This window comes from Marmota marmota, unplaced genomic scaffold (genome assembly GCF_001458135.2).
Source record: "Marmota marmota marmota unplaced genomic scaffold, marMar, whole genome shotgun sequence".
NCBI classification, from domain to species: Eukaryota; Metazoa; Chordata; class Mammalia; order Rodentia; family Sciuridae; genus Marmota; species Marmota marmota.
In genome coordinates this window covers 84,051,914-84,073,584 of record NW_026000026.1, presented here as the reverse complement: position 1 = coordinate 84,073,584, position 21,671 = coordinate 84,051,914, and the positions used below count along the sequence as shown (strand labels likewise).

The 21,671-nt window shown below is 33.5% G+C and overlaps 1 protein-coding gene across 1 annotated transcript in view; it reads left to right on the top strand.

The window, feature by feature from the left end:
- Positions 1-21,671, top strand: part of Slc12a2 (solute carrier family 12 member 2) — a gene marked incomplete at its 5' end in the record, with an annotated part of 101,428 nt that overhangs the window by 41,453 nt on the left and 38,304 nt on the right. Inside the window, 6 exons of the mRNA XM_015500864.2 lie at positions 5,882-6,021; positions 8,615-8,725; positions 10,660-10,768; positions 15,930-16,057; positions 16,152-16,236; positions 18,438-18,589. Coding sequence (XP_015356350.1) covers positions 5,882-6,021; positions 8,615-8,725; positions 10,660-10,768; positions 15,930-16,057; positions 16,152-16,236; positions 18,438-18,589 — 725 coding nt within the window. The remainder of the gene's footprint in view (positions 1-5,881; positions 6,022-8,614; positions 8,726-10,659; positions 10,769-15,929; positions 16,058-16,151; positions 16,237-18,437; positions 18,590-21,671) is intronic.

Genomic DNA, 21,671 nt, shown 5'->3' with positions numbered 1-21,671 from the left:
CTATTTTCTAATGCTTGTATCATTTTGTATTACAACCAATTATAAGTGCCAGTGAGCTCCAGTTTTTTCACAAATGTATCCTCGCTGTACTTAGTATTGTCTTTTTATTTTTTTCTCATTCTAATATGTGTATATTATTGTCTCATGGTGGTTTTCATTTTCACTTTCATAATGGCTAAAGATATTGGGCATCTTCCCTTATATGTAAATGTATACTCAAATCTGTAGCCCATTTTGAGGGAGGGTCATTTATTTCATTTTGTTTGAACTTCTTACTATTGAGTTTTGAGAATTCAAGAAGAAAAAAGATGATTCATCAAACAGGATTCACAGTTACTTTTTTTAGTGCATCTCTTATCTTTGTATTCTCTTAATACCATCATTTGAAGAACAGTTCTTAGTTTTGATGATGTCCAGTTTATCACTTTTTCTTTTTTGGATCATGTTTTTCGTGTCATGTTCAGGAAATCTTTGCCTAGCTTACAGTCACAAAGATTTTCTTCTTTTGTGTCCTCTCTGGAAGCCGTCCTCCTGGCAATTCTGGGTCCATCAACCTGGAAGCTTTCTGGATCCCATTATTCAGGATTTTCATGGAAGTTCCATTATAGCTTTAGGCTTTAAGTTAGTTGTATCATTCATTTTTAAAAATTTAATTTTTAGTTGTATATGACACAATACCTTTATTTTATTTATTTATTTTTATGTGGTGCAGAGGATCAAACCCAGTGCTTCACATATGCTAGGCAAGCACTCTACCACTGAGCCACAACCCTAGCCCCTGCATCATTCATTTTTAGTTAGCTTTTGTTTATGGTGTACAATATGAATCAGGATATTCAGTTTTTTCAGTATCATTTGTTGAAAGATTATCTCTTCCAAAATTACCTTTGTGATTTTTGTCAAAATTTAATTGATTCTACATCTGTGGATCTATTTCTAGACACTAAACTATTCCATTCATCTTTGCAAAATCCTTTGTCCAACTCTTGTGCATTAGGTATTAGGAAGTACTACTAAGATCTATTTCTGCATAGCAGAAGTTTTGACCAAATGTGTCGGAGTTTTGCATACCAACAACCAGCTCTCCAATAGATAGTTAAGTGCTGAGTGATTTAATTAAATAATGATACTAATTATCTGGAGTTAAGGCAGACCCCACAGGGTGGCGTTATTCACCCTAGACTATCATCATTTAGATGCCAATTGCAAATGCAGGAATCCTGTACTTCTGACTGACCTACTATACACTGGTGGTTTTCACAACCTCTTCCTAAGGTTTGATGATTTGTTAAAACAGCTCATAGAACTTAGGAAAACAGTTTACTTAAAATCACTTTATTATAAAGGATACAACTCTGAACTAAATAGAAGAGATGAATAAAGCATAGTATAGGGGAAGGCATAGCCACTCCATAGCCGCTTTTGTGTCCTCTCTGGAAGCCACCCTCCTGGCAATTCTGGGTCATCAACCTGGAAGCTATCTTAATCCCATTATTCAGGATTTTCATGGAAGTTCCATTATATGGGCATGATTGAGTTAATTACCAATGACTAATGATTTAATCAATCTTCAGTTCTTCTCCTGTCCCTTCTCCTGAGGTTAGGGATTGGGACTGAAAGTTCCAACCCTCTTATTTCTCTGGCAACCAGCTCTCCTTGAAGCTATCTAGAGAGCTATAAAGAGTTGCCTGGTTAGCATAAACTCAGCTATGGTGGAAAGGGACTTACTTTGAATAACAAAAAATGCCTCTCACCTCACTCCTATCACTTAGGAAGTGCCAATGGTTTTACAAGTTCTGTTCCATGAAAGTGGGACAAAGACCATATATGTATATTTTCATACCATAGCATCATGCCAAGGAAAAGATTTTTAGTATTTTGCCTGCGTTTTGAATACAATTGTAATAAGGGCTTTATTTTTTCTAACAAGTTCTAAATTATTTAACTTTTGAGCAATAGTAAGAGATAGGAAGACATTCATTTTAGTTTGTAACAGATCACTTAATTCTGTCAAATGACAAAATTCAATGATTTAAAGATCTTAATTGGCTTTATTTTCATTCCAGAATCAGGCAACATTTCAAAACAGAAAGTGTGTTCTAATGAGCCAAGCAGAGGAAGGCAGGTTTATAGACACAGAGGGGCTTACAAAAGCAGAAACAAAGATCAAAAAGCAGATTGGTCATTTCAGAGAGAGGGCAGAGAGACACAGCAATAGAAAAATAACTGGCTCACATGAAGTTATTACAGGTTACCTTTCCTTGTGAAAGGATTAAGGCAGAAATATGCATACACACACACATATATGTATAGGGTTTGGTTTCTTTATATGTATTTTATATATATAATACATAAATTATATATATAGAGAGAGAGGTTTTTGTTTTGTTTTGTACTGGGGATTGAACCCAGGGGTGCTTTACTACTGAACCACATCCCCAGACCTTTTTTTTTTTTTTTTTTAATTTTTTGTTTTGAGACAGGGTCTTATAAGTTGTTTTAAGGCCTCAATAAGTTACTGAGGCTGGTGTTCAACTTGTGATCCTCCTGCCTCAGCCTCCCATGTCCACTGGAATTAGATATGCCCCATTATACTCCACTGGGCAAAAAGAATTTGAAACTGGCCTGTTTGGCAAATTTGTTATCTCTCACTTACCCTGTTTTCTTAGAAGTAGGATGAACAATTTAGCTTTGTTTTGGTGTCATGGAACTTTAGCATGAGTGACTCTATTTTTAATTTTAGTCTAGTCTGTTAGGCCACAGTACAAGAACCTAGGCCAAAATAATAATCTCTTATATTTATTTAACAAGTCTTTTAACAGCTTAACTACTCATCTATTGCTTGAAGTTACAGCTCTCTCAGAATCTCAATTTACTGTATGTAAGTGAGGAGTTTGATCTGACAACCTCTGAGATCTCTTCTAGTACTGGGATTCCATGAAATGACACAGTAGAAGTGTATGGCAAGAGTGGTATAGCAGTGAGAAACTTGAGTCATACTATATCTGTTTCACATTGTAGATGTTAGATGCTAGTCCTGAATTGAGGTTTTGGTTTTTTGTTTCTTCAAAAAGATATATAGATTTAATTGCCTTTTAAAAAATTTTTACATTTAACACATAACCCAGCTTTAAAAATAACTGGAGATTTCTTTTGACTTTTTTTTTTTTTAATAAGTAATTAAGTAGATGAACTTGACTAAGAAAGCCAGTCTCTCCTAATCTTCTCTTGAAATCCAGCATATATATTTTGCTATCTCATTTTGGATAGGGTATGTTGGGGTATATGTGTATTCCAGTACTATGTGTCAAAAGCAGAGTAGGGTAGAGTTTTTAAAATAGTAATTGTCAACAAAATTTTATAGCTTGTTAAATCGTCATTATTGAAGTAAAATACACATGCAGTAAAAGGCACACATTTTAAATTTCCAGCTCTGTGAGTTTTGATAAGCATATACATTTTAGGCAAACTATAGAATTTTTCTGTCACACTGGAAAGTTCTTTTGCATTTCTTTGCAGTTTATCCCTCACCTGTGTCCCAGGCTAAAAAGTCCTAAAAGTCTTCTGCCTCTACCTTTTCACTCTGTAATGTTTTTGAGACTTATCCATGTTGTTCAGTGTCTAGTTTCTTCATTTTTATTACTGTGTGGTATTCTACTTAATAGAACTTATAATAGCAATAAATTGTTTTCTTTTGTACCTTATTGGTGGACATTTCATTTTTTTCTAAGTAGGGGGCTTTTGAGTAAACTGACATGAACATTCTTGAACAAGACTTTGTTGTGGTATATTCTTCCTCATTTTGAGAGAAAAGATGTGGACTTGTTGATTCTTGAAATAGTTGTAATAATTTACTTTATAAGAAATTGCCAGTTTTCCAAAGTGGATGTACCATTTTAAAATTTCATCAGCAATATATGAGATTCAGTTTTTCTACTGCTGCTAATACTTGTTATGTTTTAAAAATTAATTTCTTTATTTTAATTAGGTATTATAGCTATTCTCGTGGAAGTTTAATGGCGTCTTAAAGCATTTCCTGTTGATGAATGATGATGAACATTGCTTATTGATTGCTTGGGTCTTCTTTTGTGATACAGTCAAATGTTTTGTCCTTTTTTGGGGGCGGGGGATGGTGGTACTGTAGATTGAACCTCTAGCCTCACACATGCTAGGCAATCACTCCACCACTGAACTATACCTCCAACCCTGGTTTTATTAGTTTTTAAACTGCTGTCTTTTGTTATGGCTTAGTAAAAGCATTTTAACACTTATTCTTAGGCCTTTGATTAACCTAGTTAGTATTTATGGTTGACTTGAGATTTAGAAAGAACTACAAATCTGCAAATCCACATGGAATAATAAGAGAACCCAGTGTAGTTTTATTACTACATGTCATTTCTGGCGTCTTACTTTTTGTTTTCTTTCTTCCTTTCCTTTCTTCTTTTTTTTTTTTTTTAATTTTTTATTGTGGGTTGTTCAAAACATTACAAATTTCTTGACATATCATATTCCACACTTTGATTCAAGTGGGTTATGAACTCCCACCTTCACCCCATACACAGATTGCAGAATCACATCAGTTACACATCCATTGATTTACATATTGCCATNTAGCACTGGTGTGGCTTGTACCTAACACTGACTCAGTTAGCTGAGCTGTTTTCTGATACACATTGTTTTAAGGCTTTTACCTCAACCAGGGACACCCAATATTTGTGACTATTTGTGATTTCTATTCTGATTGCTAGTGTATATGACTGATTCAAACTGGGCTTTAAATTTGTTTCCTAAGTTGGAGAAGAGGCAAGCGAGAAATAAGTTAGTAGCCTTCTTTGATTGCCTTCTTTTCTTTATTTTGTGCTCTTATAAATATATTAGATTTTTTTCCTAGTAATGAGTTTTTTTTTTCACTTCATTTTTTAATATTATGTAGCTTCAATATTATTAACACTAATAATTTGGTTATGACCTAGAAACCAGATTTAAACTAGAATTTTATAAGGACTAGACTTCAGGAATACATTAGATTGACTTCAAATCAAATATTGCTTTAAATTTATTTATTTATTTATTTAGTACTGGGGATTGAACTCTGGGTTGGGGGGACTCAACCACTGAGCCACATCCCCGGCCCTATTTTGTATTTTATTTAGAGATAGGGTCTCAGTCTCACTGAGTTGCTTAGCACCTTGCTGTTGCTTAGACTGGCTTTAAACTCGTGATCCTGCTTCCTTAGTTTCCCAGGCCACTGGGATCACAGACGTGTGCCACTGCGCCCAGTAGTATTGCTTATTTTTTTTCCACATCTTCATACTTATTTTTTAAGTTAGAAAAATACTTGCTTTGTGATAATGTCATGAAGTATCTTGTTTATTCTGCCTTTTAGGCAGGATTTACTAGAGTACAAATTACTTCTTTGGGATGCCATTATATGCTTTTCTTTGCAGTTTGTTATGAGAATTGTTTTATTTTTGCCTTGGTATTCACACCACCTGCAAATTGTCATAATAGTTAAGCAATTGAAATCAGGTCAACTATGAATTTTAAAGTTAACATATTACTTGGAAAATCATTGGGAAATGATCGTGATATTTATGAATATGGGGAGGAGGCTGCCCATTTTAATCTAAGCTTGAAAGAGAAAGTGGGACTTAAAATAGGATGAGCTTATATTTGATGTGGGAGAATTCTCCTAATTTGGGGGATTTTTAATGGAGTGCAGTGGACTGTGAAGAATTTTTTTTGAATGTTCCTGAAAATATACTCACCTTTTGTTAATTTAATTGCTGTGCTTACTGAAGGTATCTGCTTTGTGAATTCTTTATGTATTTAAAAGGCTTGATTGGTATTAAATCCTAACTTTCTTTTTTTCTTTCTTTAGGAGGAGCGTATTATTTAATATCAAGAAGTCTAGGGCCAGAGTTCGGTGGTGCAATTGGCCTGATATTCGCTTTTGCCAATGCTGTTGCAGTTGCTATGTATGTGGTTGGATTTGCAGAAACTGTGGTGGAGTTACTCAAGGTAATTCACCTTTCTTTTGGTCATCCATTTGCCACATCTTTATTGAGTGCTCTGTGCCCTCATCATGTTAGGAGTTAGTAAAGTTGTGATGTGATAACTTAGAAACTTGCCCTTCAAGAAATTTAGTACGAGAGACAAAGAAGAAAATTATGTTAGAATGCCAGCTGTGGAATACTGTAGGTGGCATTAGCAGCCCAAATTAGGGGCAGAGAGGTGGTGTTTACATGATCCTCTTTGGGAATCGGCGTAGTAGGAGTGTTGAGGAAGGGTCTTCAAGTAAGGGAGTTAGCATTTGCAGGCAAATAGGAAAGGTATAGTCAGGCATGAGGGAACAGGAAAGAAAAGGAAACAAAGGCCTGGAAAGTGTAGAGTATGTTATGTTAAACAAACTAAATATTTCACTGTGATTGAAACACAGAGTGGCAAGACTTAAGTCTTAAAGCATCAACTCAAGAAAGGTCTTATTTGTAGTAAAGTGGGCTTTAATATTGGAATTGGGGCCTAGAGAAATATCTGACCATAGTATGGAAAATGGATTTGAAGGATCACAAGTTGGGATGGAGACCATTTCAAAGTTTATTGTAACTATCCTGGAAGTGGAGATGGTGGCTTTTATTACAATAATGACCAGTGGAGTTGGAGAGATGGAGATGATATTCAGATATTTTAATAAAGTTGAATGAGGACTTCATGATTAATGTAATGTGGGAAATTAAAGAAAGATAAATGAGGATTTCAAGTTTATACACAGATTTATGACTATTGGATTTAGTTGGAAGGTAATGCCATTCACTATGAGACAGAGAATATAGAACAGCCTAATTTTGGATGTGCTAATTTGAAGAACCAAATAGAGCTGGTATCTAACTATTCAGAAAGAACTGTTCAGAAGACAGTTAATAGTACTGCTCTTGGATTCAGAAGAGAATTTGTTTGAAAAGTTGTGGAGATATGTGCCATTTAAAGAAGTGAGAATGAGTAAGATTCCTTCATATTAACTGAAAGTTGTTCATGTTAGGTTGTAGGTATTCTTCTATAGTAGATTATGGCAAATTAGGAAGCATAAACTCTGAAAAAGACTGACGCTATGTTGCTTTGACCTCTGCCTATATAGGCCAACAAAATGAAGAAAAGGAAGATGTATAAAGTAAGCAAGTGATATAATCACTGAAGTCCATATTCTTTTAGTTTAGTTTTAGTTTTTATTTTTATTTTAGTATTTGTTCTTATTTTCTGCTCAGTTTAAGATTAAGCTTGTGAACTCATCAGAATATTTAGAGTTTTAAAATGTTTTTGTTTTGTGGAAAGTTAGATCCAACCAAAATTGAAACAAATACTTAAAATACTTGATTTAATATAAAAAAAAATATGAGAGAGAGGGAGGGAGAGAGGGAGGGAGAGAGGGAGGGAGGGAGAACTTTAATACTTATTTTTTAGTTTTCAGTGGACACAACATCTTTGTTTGTATGTGGTGCTGAGGATCGAACCCGGGCTGCATGCATGCCAGGCAAGCGCGCTACCGCTTGAGCCACATCCCCAGCCCAAAAAATATATTGAGCTATAACTTTGGTGTTCTGTTGTACTTATGATCTGTGAATCTCAATTTAAAAACAGATCCAATAGATATATATTTGCACTCTCATTATTTTTTTCTTCTACAGGTAATCATCAGGTGTTATTATCCAAATGCTATAGGAAATGTCAAATGATATAAAACTAAAATTTAAAAATAATATATAGCTAAAAGTTTAGATATAATTTTATTAAATCAAATGGGGTCCTTTAAAAAAGTTGAATTTGTTCCTGTTTTATTGACACTTACTATGCCTTTGGTTGGCAAAAATGACTTTGGATCCTGGGATATTTTTCTCAATTTTTTTATTAAGCTCATCTAATTGGAATTCAAAGAAGATTTTTCCCTTGTTGCTTTTATGAAGGAGTTTTTTTAAAAAGCTTTAATAAGAAGGGTTTTTTTTTTTAAAGAAGCAACTGCATAGGAAAATTGTAATCTTTTATAATTTTTCAATCATAATGCAGTCATTCTAAGTTATCAAAATAAATAGATATTTTAGGTTTTTGAGCCTTTTATAAATTTATTTGAGCAGTGGTAATTCATACATAGCTACTTACTTAGATTGATTGAGGTATCATAGCTTTTAGTTTTAATCTACCGGGGAACTTTTATAATATGAATCTTAAATTCAAGTAATTTTTGTTTGTAGAATGGAAATAATATGTGGTTTTGACAACTGCATGATGGAGATTGTTCATCTCTTCCTCACACATCATAAAAGACCATCAAAAACATGAGTTCTCTAGCCAGGTTAATATGAAATATATCTCTGCTCTGTCATTTAAAAAAATCTAATTAGCAGACTAAAGTCATTTTTTTTTGTTTTTTGATTATTGAATCTATATCAGATATTCAAGTATTAATTTAATCATACATTTGATGTTAGATCATCAGATGCTTGAATGACATCTCAATAATAATTCATTCCTTAGATTTCCCATCAGTTCATTTAATAAGCATTTATTCAACATCTACATGTAAGGCATTGTTGCTCACTATATTTATAATTCTCTTTTCTAGGAACATTCTATACTTATGATAGATGAAATCAATGATATCCGAATTATTGGAGCCATTACAGTAGTGATTCTTTTAGGAATCTCAGTAGCTGGAATGGAGTGGGAAGCAAAAGTAAGTCATGTTAGGAGTATCTATATATGTTTAATATGCAAACTTTTAGAGGTTGTCTTTTTTTGGTTTTTGTTTGTTAATTTCCTATATGTAGGTGGGGCATATTTGAAGAAAACCGGTCTAGGATTCAGTTAAACACAATACTTTCAACAAGTTTGTTTTTGTTTGTGGTGGTGGAAATTGAATTCAGTGCTTCATAGATGCAAAGCGTGATGCACTCAACCACTGAGCTACATCCTCAGCCCTTTTTATATTTTATTTTATTTTGTCCTAAGTTTTGAACTTCTCACTTCCTCCCCTATATTTCAGTATTTACATGGAAATATTCAGGTCAATATTAGGTAGTCATAGTTTAATAAATGGTTTTATAATTTATTCAAAGAGATTCAGTTTAACAATAAACCTGGGGCAATGACTGAAAGTGTCCACCTGAAGTTAGAGAAGCAATTCTTACCCCTAGATATTGAAATCTTCAGAAATCAATTAGTGCTAGTGTTTCTTGAAAAAATTGCTGAATTCACACACTGATCAGCAAAGCATGCAGAAATATTATTGGATCTTAGAGCATTACAGTAGGATACAGCACCATTCTAGTTTCCTGAATAGTGAATATCTACAAAAATACTGTTCAGAAACTCAGAAGGTCCAAGTTTTTTCATGTTTACTTTTGTAGGTTCTGTAAAACTCACATATTTGTTCTATAAGTGATAATATTTACTGAACTGAAAATTAGAAAAAAGAAAGAATCTTTTTCGAAGCTTTTAAAGTCATATTAGAATAAAATTAAATCTTGTCTATTTAATTATTTATATTCTTAGTGCTAGAAATCAAATCTAGGGCCTTGTTCATGCTAACCAGATGCTCTGTCACTGAGCTATACTCCCAACCCCTCATTTATTTGTTCTTTTAACACATTTACTTTGTTGAAGGGATGTGATTAGCATTAGAAGTAGTTTTTTTTTCTCACTGATGTAATTTTTTTTTTTTTAGTACAGGGAATTGAACCTATTCGCACTTCATCACTGAGCCACATCCCTAGCCCCCACCCCCTTTTTTTCTTTTGGTACTGGGGATTGAGCTCTGGGCAATCACCACTGAGCCACATGCCTATCCCTATTTTATATTTTATTTAAAGACAGGGTCTCACCGAGTTGCTAAGCCCCTCTCCAATGCTGAGGCTGGTTTAGAACTCACTTTCCTCCTACCTCAGCCTCCTTGAGTCACTGTGATTATAGGTGTACATCACATCGCTCAGCCATCCTAACCCTTTTTATATTTTATTTTGAGATAGAGTCTCGCTAAGTTGCTTAGGACCTTGCTAAGGTGCAGAGGCTAGCTGTAAACTTGAGTTCCTCCTGCCTCAGCCTCCCAAGCCCCTGGGATTATAGGTGTGCACCACCATGCCCAGCTGATAACATACTTTTTCATAAGTATTTGTTCACTTTTATTGGGAGTTAAAATTGGAGAAAAATTCTTTCCTTTCCATCTCATTGCCTCTTGAGTTCTCCTCCTCCATATTCTCTACTTGTCTACTCTTTCTTCTTTTCATATAGAAGTCACATATTTAACATATGTTTGGATCTGGTATAAAACTTGCATATGTGTTAAATTTGTTCTTAATGTCAAGAATGTCACTGAAAGCTGAAGGAAACCGAATTACATAGGGTGAAAATCTTACAGTATATATAATTTTTAGTGCTTTAGGGTTTGATATATATGTCATGATCCTACTTTTGCTACCCGCTAACCCCCATTATATTGAATATTCTAAAACAGTTCTTTGTTTGTTTAACCAAAGCTTATCTAGTACCTGCTTTGTGCTTGGCACTCTTTGGGGAAGCAGACAAAATAGAACAAAAGTTACATTCTAGTGAAACTAAATAAAAGTATTGACACAGTACACTTGATTTTATTTTTAATGTTTAAAACTACAGGCTCAGATTGTTCTTTTGGTGATTCTACTTCTTGCCATTGCTGACTTCGTCATAGGAACATTTATCTCATTGGAGAGCAAGAAGCCCAAAGGTTTCTTTGGTTATAAATGTAAGTAAAGAAGATTAAATATCTTTTTAAAATTTATTTATATTTTTTATGTAGTACTGAGGATCGAACCCAGGGCCTCATGCATGCGAGGCAAGTACTATACCACTGAGTTACATTCCCAGCCCGAATAAATACCTTTTAAAGAATGTATATTATAGCATTATACTGCTAACTAATTTAATACATTTTAGGTATTTTGTAATGTAACGAGTTAGTTCTGGTGATCCACACTCATTCTTATTTCAGTTTTTGTCACCTTTATATAGTCTGTACACTTGCAATAAAAGTCACCTTCATTTTCATCTTTTATTTTTCAGCGTTAGCAACAAAAGGTGATAGAATTTACAAAAATCAGTGATACTGAGAAAAGGTGCTTTTGATCTCTACTTCTTGGGGCAGTTTGTAACTAACATGACCTTTTATGTGGTGCTGGGGATCAAACCCAGGTGTTCTACCACTGAGCCATATCACCACCCCATTTTTTATTATTTTAGATGTATACTTATGTATCCCTTAACTATGGAAACACTTTGTGAGAAACATTCATTGACATGCAATTCGGTGGATGAACTGCATGTATTCAATTAGTTGTTGTGAATTGAATTCATTGAATTCATTTTTGTGCAGATATCAAAATATAATACAAATTAAGGTGTATACAGTGTTAATAGGCAATATAATCTTATGGAACCGCTGTCCTATATGTGTTCCATTGTTGACCAAAATCTCATTATTTGGCACATGACTCTATTTATAAACACAGCAGTTTAAAGGTGAGATTGTGAGAGCAACTAAAATATCTTAGTTTCTTGGTGTAAGTGCCACTTAAGTTACTCTGCAATTTATATTAATTATGTGAGAATTTTTCTTAGTTTTTATATTTTATAATCTTTTATTTTTAACTGCTGGTGACATTTACTTGTCTAGGACTTCATTATTTCCTAACATTATATCAGTGTCCTCTCCATCCTCTATTGACCTAATTAAGCAACTCTGGACCTGTCTTTAAGATAGTAGGAAAGATTAGTTGCTGAGAGGCTTATCTCTAGTCAGCTAAAACCCACATTTTTAAGCCCTAGAAGCAAAAATCTTGTTTAGTTTCCCTGAGTTGTTTTCCCCAGATCTGTAAAAAGATACAGAATGTAGATCAATGCACTTCTTCCTTCAGAAAGCCTTACTGGAACCAAAAATAAATAAATAAATAAAATCAGCTGAACTAATTGGAGCCTAGAGATCTCATTGGTTTATGTTCTATTGTAAGCTCCTTAATCTTGTTACTGACTGGAACATAGCACTGGTGTGGCTTGTACCTAACACTGACTCAGTTAGCTGAGCTGTTTTCTGATACACATTGTTTTAAGGCTTTTACCTCAACCAGGGACACCCAATATTTGTGACTATTTGTGATTTCTATTCTGATTGCTAGTGTATATGACTGATTCAAACTGGGCTTTAAATTTGTTTCCTAAGTTGGAGAAGAGGCAAGCGAGAAATAAGTTAGTAGCCTTCTTTGATTGCCTTCTTTTCTTTATTTTGTGCTCTTATAAATATATTAGATTTTTTTCCTAGTAATGAGTTTTTTTTTTCACTTCATTTTTTAATATTATGTATTTTGGGGGAACAATTGTTTGCCATTTTTTCTTCTAAAAAAAAGTATTAAAAATTACAGTGTGGGCTGGGGATGTGGCTCAAGCGGTAGCGTGCTTGCCTGGCATGTGCGGGGCGCTGGGTTCGATCCTCAGCACCACATAAAAATAAAATAAAGATGTTGTGTCCACCGAAAACTGGAAAAAAAAATTACAGTGTATGGTTACTTCTAAAAATATCCCCAATAAATACATTTTCTTTTGACTCCAGTTGATTTTAAAATATCTGTAGATACCTTCTAAGCCATATTTTTTTTCCTTTTCTTCAGATCTCTGACATCTTATAAAGGTGTTATATAGTTATATGGCATATTAACAGTGTATATTGTGTTCAAGTAGCACATCTGGGCTTACATTAGTTCAAGGTTAATAAATCTAAATGCTTTGGCACATGAGTTTTCCTTTTGGTAGTTGATACTGCTTTGGCTTTCCTCTTCATTATACTATGATAATTTTGGCAGTGTACAATTTATGCTAATGAACTCTTGAGTTCACATGACCTCCTAATGGTGATGTGGAGATATTCATGTTATCCTCTTGCCCTTTTCCTTTCTGTCCTCCTTTTGCCAAGGAATAGGGCCTCCTCCTTCTCTGGATCCTGTTTCTTTTACTTTATCCAAGGCACTTCTCTTCATAACATACTTATTTCCCTTAATCAAAATGTCTGCCTCTGCATAATAAGCTTGCTCTAATAATTCTCATCTTTGAAAATGTTGTCTTTCATTCCCCTTGTTACGACTTCACTTTCTAGTTACCATTCATATATAAATTTCTCAGATCTTCACCTCCCACTTATTCCTTGTTATTTTTTTTTTTTAAAAAGACAAGCCTGTAGAAAACTTGCAAAAATAGTAAAATAAATTCTTTATACTTTTTACCTGGATTCAGTGATGAACCTTTTATTTTTATCTTTTTTTCCCACATTTATCTTATATATATATAATATGTAGTAACAAATTTACTATGTGTATTATATATCAAATTATTATTATGATTGCCTTCTTTTGAGAGAAGTTGCAGTAATCATAGCTTCTTACCTCTAAATACTTCTCCTTATATCTAGTAAGGAAAAGAGTGATTCAGGAAATTTAACTTTGGCACAGTACTAATAATATTTGACATATATGGGCTAATACAGATTTTTCCCAAATGTCTTTAAAGATCTTTATAGAATTTTATTTTTCCTCCAGGATCATGTGTTTCTGTGTTGCATTCAGCTGCCGTGCCTTTTACTTTCTCCACCCCGCTCCAATGGTTCTTCACATACTGTTCAGTCTCCTTAGCCTGCCTTTGTCTTTTGTAGTGTTGACATTTTCAAGAGCAGGACATTTGTATTTCATTTGGGTTTGTCTGGCTTATTTCAGTGGATTCAGGTTATTTATTCATTCATAGAGCATCTGATGAATGATGCATTCTCCTCAGTGCATCACATCAGGAGGGGTGCATGTTTTCAGTTTTTCCCATTTTTGGTGGTATTTGATTACTCTGTCAAGTTGATATCTGGGAGGTTTTTGTGTTGTGAAGTCATCTTTTTTAAAAATTTTTGTAACATAAATGGTTTGTATAGCGGTATTTTGAGACTGTGCTTAGCCTAGTCCCTATAAAATCGAATCAATTTCATTTTAACTTTGGCTTCTGTCAAAATGACAATCACATGTGCTAAATTCAGTGTGCAATTTTTTTATTCTTTGCCTCAGCAGCATTTCTCTTAGTTGTTTTTAAAACATTTTCTTGTTGTATTTTGTGTCAAAAACTCATTGGGCAGTGTATCTATTACTCCTCCTATTACTACCCCTCTTCTTCCTGTCCTTTTGTTTGTTTATACCAGGGAGTGAACCCAGGGACTGTTACCCATTGAGCCACATCCCCAGCAGCCCTTTTTATATTTTATTTTGAGATGGGGTCTCACTAAGTTGCCTACTGAGGCTGGTCTCAAATTTGCAATCTTCCGGTTTTAGCCTCCCTAGTCACTGGGATTACAGGCGAGCACCACTGAACCCAGTTCTTCCTATCCTTTAAATGCAGAGTTGGACAGGGTATGGTCCTTGCCTTCCAACCACTCTCTTTCCTTTTCTGATACTCATTTTCATGACTCAAAATAACTTATACCTGATTCTCTCCTGTAAAATTCACACATGTAAATGTTGAAATATTTTTTCAGTATATTTTCTACTTATTCCTTCTCACACTTTCCTATGTCAGCAAGTGAAAGAAACTTAACAACTCAGTGCTTCCTGTTTTCTACCTGCCTCCCTTAATTTCTGATTCCTCTAATTAGGCAGTATTCTACCTGTAGATTGAACCACTGAAGCAACCTCCTAATTGGTCTCTGTGCTTCAGAAGTTGACCCCTTCAGTCCATTGTTGACACACAGCATCTATACAACATAATCTACCTTATGCCATTTGGGTGCTTCTAGCCTTACCCTGATTTTCCATTTTATTTAAGGTAAAATTTAAACTTTTATAAAATTTTGCATAATCTGATCCCTACTGATGTTTTCAATCTCATTTCATCTTTCCCTTTACTATAAGAACTTTACCTTGTAGTTCCTCAGAATATCTAAAACCCTTAGGGTTTATACTTGTTGATTCTCATTTCAGCTATACTCTTCTCCCTGATGATTGATCACATTGCTGCTGATTCTTCAGTAAACTGTCAGTTTAAATATTATCTTCTTGGTTATGTCCTTTAGACTTCTGTATTTAAGCTGAATTAGGTTCTCTGTTTTATTCTTTATCATAGCACCCCCGTTTCCATCAGTATATTTATTGCCATCTATAATGACCTGTTTCTTATTTTGTAGTCCCTCCTCTTCAAGACTTTATAAAGTTTCATGAATGCACACACTGCATATAGCTTATTCATATTATATCTATAAACATTTTGAGGTGTTAAATAGAGGATCTGGCACATGATACTCAAATAATGAAAACGACAAGTAAATGGTTATTTTAGTGTCAGTGTATGCCTTTCAGAATAGAAAAAGTAGGACTAGCTGAAACTATCATTATTATTGAAATGAAAAGAATCTTTACTTACGGTACCTTAGCTAAAATTATCTGGCATGGGTCACCACTATAAAACAGATAAAGCTATGGACCCAAACCCACACAGATGGTAACATAAGTTAGAAGTAAGGGGCAGTGGGACTGATTCCAGATTAGTATGAAGTTTGTTTCCTTACCTAGTTCTGTGTTTCTTTGACCTCTAAGAAGGAGGGGTTGTTCACATTTTGATTTTATATTTTGACTAGTGACAACAAGTCAGAGGCTCTTAAATTATTGGTAAGGGATACAAAAATGTAGGACATGACCCAAGTCAGATCACCATTTTGACTATACATGCCCTCATACAAGAACAAAGGAATACTAATACTTGAATTAGGAAATATACATAAATTTGCCAATTTCTTGAAGAAAAGTTGGGGATCATATGCTCCAATTACTTTTGACCATAAAATTATTATGGACTAATCTGCTATCATTTATTTTCCAAATAAATGTTCTCTATAGCTGAAATATTTAATGAAAACTTTGGACCAGATTTCCGAGATGAAGAGACTTTCTTTTCTGTATTTGCCATCTTCTTTCCTGCTGCAACTGGTATTCTAGCTGGAGCAAACATCTCAGGTGACCTTGCAGTAAGTACTTTAAAATATAATGTCATATGGTTTTAAAAAGTGGTATATGTATTTTAAAAGATAGATTTTTTAAAAAATTATTATTGTCTTCCAGGATCCTCAGTCAGCCATTCCCAAAGGAACACTCTTAGCCATTTTAATTACTACGGTGGTTTACATAGGAATTGCAGTGTCTGTAGGTAAATAGCCTTCCAATTTTTATGTGTCTTAAGTTTCATAATACACAGTATAAATATTCTCATATATTTTCTAACTTCTAGTTCAAAAGTATTTCCATAAAAAGACATAGTTGCCTATTATAATTTTAAAGCAGTTCTAAGAAAACTAGTGGTGTCATTTATACTCAGGCTTGGTGTGGCTCAGTGGTATAGTACATGCTTCGCTTGGATAAGATCTTGGGTTCGATCCCCAGCATCATGGGGAATAAAAACAACACAAACTCCAAAACTCACTGATTTTATGATATGAAGGTTTCATCATATTTCAGCTTTGCCACATATTACTGATTTATTGTGACATAATAACAGAAGTATATTTGTAAACTTTGTTATTTACATCAGTGTAACTTTGAAATTTCTCTAAACAAAAGTTAGAAATGCTAATAGTCATTATCATGATAAGCTGAATTGGCATTTAAGGATTTTTAGATTTCATTTATCATTAATAATCCATAAATAAATCTCATTAATTTTGAAAAAAAAATGAATTCATATATTCATATATAGAGAGAAAGACATATGTATATATATACACACACACACAGAGGTTTAGCAAGCTTTGTGTTTTCCTTTAAGTTCCCAGCATGCTTATACATTATATGTAAGCTAGCTTAATAAAATTTAGCTTTAAAGAATGATTTAATTGATTATGTTTCAACTTTTTAAATAATTTTATTTGTTACAGATGAATATTTTCTATTTTTATCTGACCCCCTAAAACTGCTAGCACTTGTATTTATTTCATACTGTGTATATTAGCCCTTGGAACAAGGGTAGTTCCTTTTCCCTGATGTTCAGTAGCTGGACCAGTAAAGACAGCTTCTGTATCACTGACTATATAACTGGTTTAAGGCAATAGAACCTTTTTCACCCCCAAAATTGCAGATTTAGAATTTTGGTACATGAAGCACATGAAAACATAGCTGCCATAGGGCTGACACATATCACAGGGCTCTGTACTCTCCCCATCCCCTGGTGGTTTCAGAGGGACCATTAGGGAAACATGTTTGCAAATTTGTTCAAAAGGTAGAAGAAGAAATTGAAGGATAAAGAAGTATGTAGTCTTTTTAGTCATTAAAATATTCTCCATCTCAAACTTAGTTTTCTGTTTAGTCCTTACTAAATGCCTATAATTTTTATCTCATGTATGATGATACTTGATAAAATGCTTCAGAAAGTATAAATACTAGTCTAAGGAATGATGATTACCATTAACTATGTATTATGTGTTATTCAAATAAGTGTTTCAAGGTAACTTTTAAAATATTTTATTATGGAAGTTCTCAATTTTACAAAAAAGTAGACAGCATTCTCTGATAAGTCCAGTATAACAACCAACCAACTTCAAGAAAGTTAGCAAAACTTATTAGGACATGGTTAATCTTGTTTTATCACTCTGTCTCATGTGTTGTTTTAAAGCAAACTTCAGATGACATATATTTTCTTATTGTAAGGTTAATCATATTTGATTTGTTGTTGTTGTTTTCTTGTACCAGGGATTGATTGAACCAAGGAGTACTTACCCACTGAGCTACATCCCCAGCCCTTTTTATATTTTATTTTGAGTTAGGGTCTCATTAAGTTGCTTAGGGTCTCACTACATGGCTGAGGCTGGCTTTGAACTTGCATCCTCCTGCCTCAGTTTCCTGTGCCACTGGGATTATAGGTGTGTGCCACTACACCCAGCTCAGGGCAGTCATATTTGAGACAAAGGTTTAAATAAAATTTTCATTCAATAATATTCAAAATTTTTTCTCTCACAGAAGATTGATATTATTGGTCTCACCTTTGATCGTGCTTCAAAAGTGAAATATTTGGAATTTAGGAAAACATTTTTTTTCTATTTGGTCTATTTATATTTACTTAAAGACATCTTAACCAAATAGGCCATGAGATAATTTTACTAATGTACCATTTTCACAACTCCATTTATACAATTTTTAAGTATTTGTGTGTAAATACTATTTTTAAAAGGTTCAGTTTCATTACTTGTACACTGAAGACCATGATACTTTCCAAATTTGTTCAAAGTAAAGCTATCTTAACTGTAAATTCAGTGTATACTATATATCTTGTCAGTACTTTGATTTCTTTATGAGTAGATGTAATTCCAAAATCATATAGATTTTAGCTATTTTATTCTCTTGTCGCTGGTACTTCAGGTTCCTGTGTTGTTCGGGATGCCACTGGAAACATTAATGACACCATTGTAACAGAACTGACAAACTGTACTTCTGCAGCGTGCAAATTAAACTTTGACTTTTCATCTTGTGAAATCAATTCTTGTTCCTATGGACTAATGAACAACTTTCAGGTAAGTATTGAAGTTATATTATGCAGACAGACTGCTGTTAAATCTGACTATTCATAATATAGCTATAAATTACAAGGTAGGGACGTTGTTACCTTATATACTCCAAATTACTAACTGGGCATAGAGAAAAATATGAAAAGGTGAAAAATCTAGGCTCTTCGTGAGGAAAAAGACCTTGAGGATAACACTTTTATTATAGAGTATAATTTATAGTGTGTGTCTATATGTAGTTTATAAGAAAACAAGCATCTGAAGCATCTCACATATAGTCATATTTGGGCAGTCTGTTTCTGGATTCTCCATATTCTGTTCCACTGAATTTTGTGTCTATCCTTCCAACAGTACCATCCAGTCCACTAGTTTTTTTCCAGTATTATGTAAATATAATAATAGAATAATTGAGAATCTGAATATATGTAGAACTCTGTATTATGTAGAATATGCAAATTTTACTGTATGGTTTCAAGCAATTAACTGCTCTTTCAGTAGTTATAAATATTGGACCCAATTATGTAATAGTTTGTGTTTTCTAGTCATAAGACTAGGCAAAATTGTAGGAATGAAAGAAAGTATTCATGTCCAACTAATGATTCAAGCCAGTTCTGACATTGATCTTGTGTATGAAAGGCATAGATGCTAGTCTTTGCCCAGTGAGAATGCCAGTCAGATTTGTGCATTGTTGCCTTAAAATAAAAAAGTGTGTTGTCTTTATCAAATCTAGTATGGACTCATTCAAGAAATGAGGAGTTTGGTGTAAGTAAAGCTTTTTAATTTTTTTAATATGTTATTTTATTTTTGTTGTGGTGGAGATTGAACTCAGGGACCTGCCCATGCTAGGCAAGTGCTCTGCCACTAAACTACATCCCCAGCCCAAGCTTTTTAATTTAAGTAATTTTTAAAAAATATATATTTTTTTAGTTGTATAAGAACACAATATCTTTATCTTATTTTTATGTACTGAGGATTGAACCCAGTACCTCAGGCATGCTACTCGAGTGTTCTACCACTGAACCATAAACCCAGCCCCATAATCTTTTTTTTTTTTAAAGTACCTTGCAAAATGATACATGGTGGGGGAAAAATCCTGTGAAAATATAGATCACTTGTCTTTTAGAGAATGAAGGTGGTGGAAGAATATAACAAAGGAGTATGTTAATTGGAGTCTCCATCATAGTATATATACAGGCCACACTTTATAGTACTGTTTTACATGTAATTGCCTTTTTGTACTCTAGGGAGTAAATTGGAATGTTTGTCTTCAATTATTAATTTTATATGTAGTCTTATGTTTCTTATTCTATTTTCATTTTTTAACATCCTCTAAAACTTTTACTTACCATTGCCTAGTAACAGTATGTAAGCTTCTTTGTTCTGTCAGTTAAAGCCCTTTATCTTCTAAGTCCCACTTCCTTTTGTTTAGTCAATTCCAGTTATGGTATGAGTGTGTATACATGTGCATGCACAAGGGCTTACCGCACTCTGTTCCTTTGTTCAGTACCTCAGTTGACTTGCCGTGCGTCAATACACACAACCAATTTATGTCATTCATTTTCTTTTTACATTCCACATTAAATGCTTTTTGTCTTTTTTTCTCCTATTAGAGACAAAAAAAAATCTTGTTTTTCATTTTGATTCTATTATATATTGTGGGCAACACTGATAATAACATTATTTACTTTCAACATCATTATACTTGCTACTCATATTTCAACATTAAATTTTGGGCAATGCAGAGGGGATTGGGTAAATATTTAACTGGAAAACCAGAAACCTAGCTGGCTGTATAGTATACTATTTCTAGATGGTAACTAAGCACAGAACATTATTTACCTCAATTTAAAGCTGGGAAAATGTAATTTCTTTCACATTGAAAGCTGGAAGGTTATTATGATATATTGGTAGTATCAGTTTTGCTTTAGTCCAGCTGCATTGTATGTGTCATATTCTCTGTTCTTTTTTTCCATTATTTATGTCCTCTATTCGCACTTAATTTAGCACTGAGATCATTACAGATGTGTGGAATCTTGTATATATAGTTGAAGTTAGGGCTCTCCTAAAGGTAGAGTTGACAATGCTATCTAATCTAGCTTTAATAATTATTATGATAAATAGTACTTATGCAAAATAGATGGCATATATGAAACTGCTAAATTGTTATTAGAGGACAAAACAGAAAATCATCTTTTCAAGATTTTTTCCTCACCAGGCTTCTCAGAGAAGTCAGTACTAACTGTGTCTTGAAATGTTAAGAATTCTTCATATTTAAGTCTATTAGAAGATACAGGGAAATACATTTTAAGTAAAACAAGATGGTTCATATACACCTGAAATCAGGGTTATGCCTCATGACCAGAAACTGCTCATAGCCAAATTTACATCTCTTAAAGTATTATAGTCAAGTTTATGGTAGTCATAAACAACTTTAACTTGATTACCTGCTTTCCTTAATGTCCTTGGCCTCAGTTATCATATTCTCAGTCCATGTAAACAAAAGGTAGATCTCCACTAATGAAGTAATGTATCTAAGTGATGATCACCATTCACTGCTGGGAAATTTTTATAATGAATGGATCAGGCTAACAATGCTTGAATCTACCTTGAATACTTAAACAGCAGTCTTTCAGTTATATTTACTAGTTGTTTATATTTTGCTAAATGTTTTATGTGTCTGTATTTTTTCTTCTCAATTATGAGAATAAATTATAGATATCACAACATAATAATCTTGAAATTAAGGCATTCTGTGCAAGCACAGTGCTTTTTTCCCACTTAAGAAATTTAACATTGATGATATACTCTTATTTCACTTGTCCCAGTAATATCATTTATTTTTTTCCAACATTTGGTTATGTTACTTAGTCTATGGTAGTTCTTAGCCTGTCTTAACCTTTATGACATTACATTTTGAACAGTCTGGCAAAGATGCTTTGCATTGTATTCCTCATTTTGGATTTATCTGGTTGTCTTCCCATGATCTAAAGGATTAACCCTTTTTGTCATTGTTTAAGAAATTTAAAAAGGTATTCACTAGGAAATATTTGAACACAGAGAAAGCAATATAATGAACCTAATGTACACATTG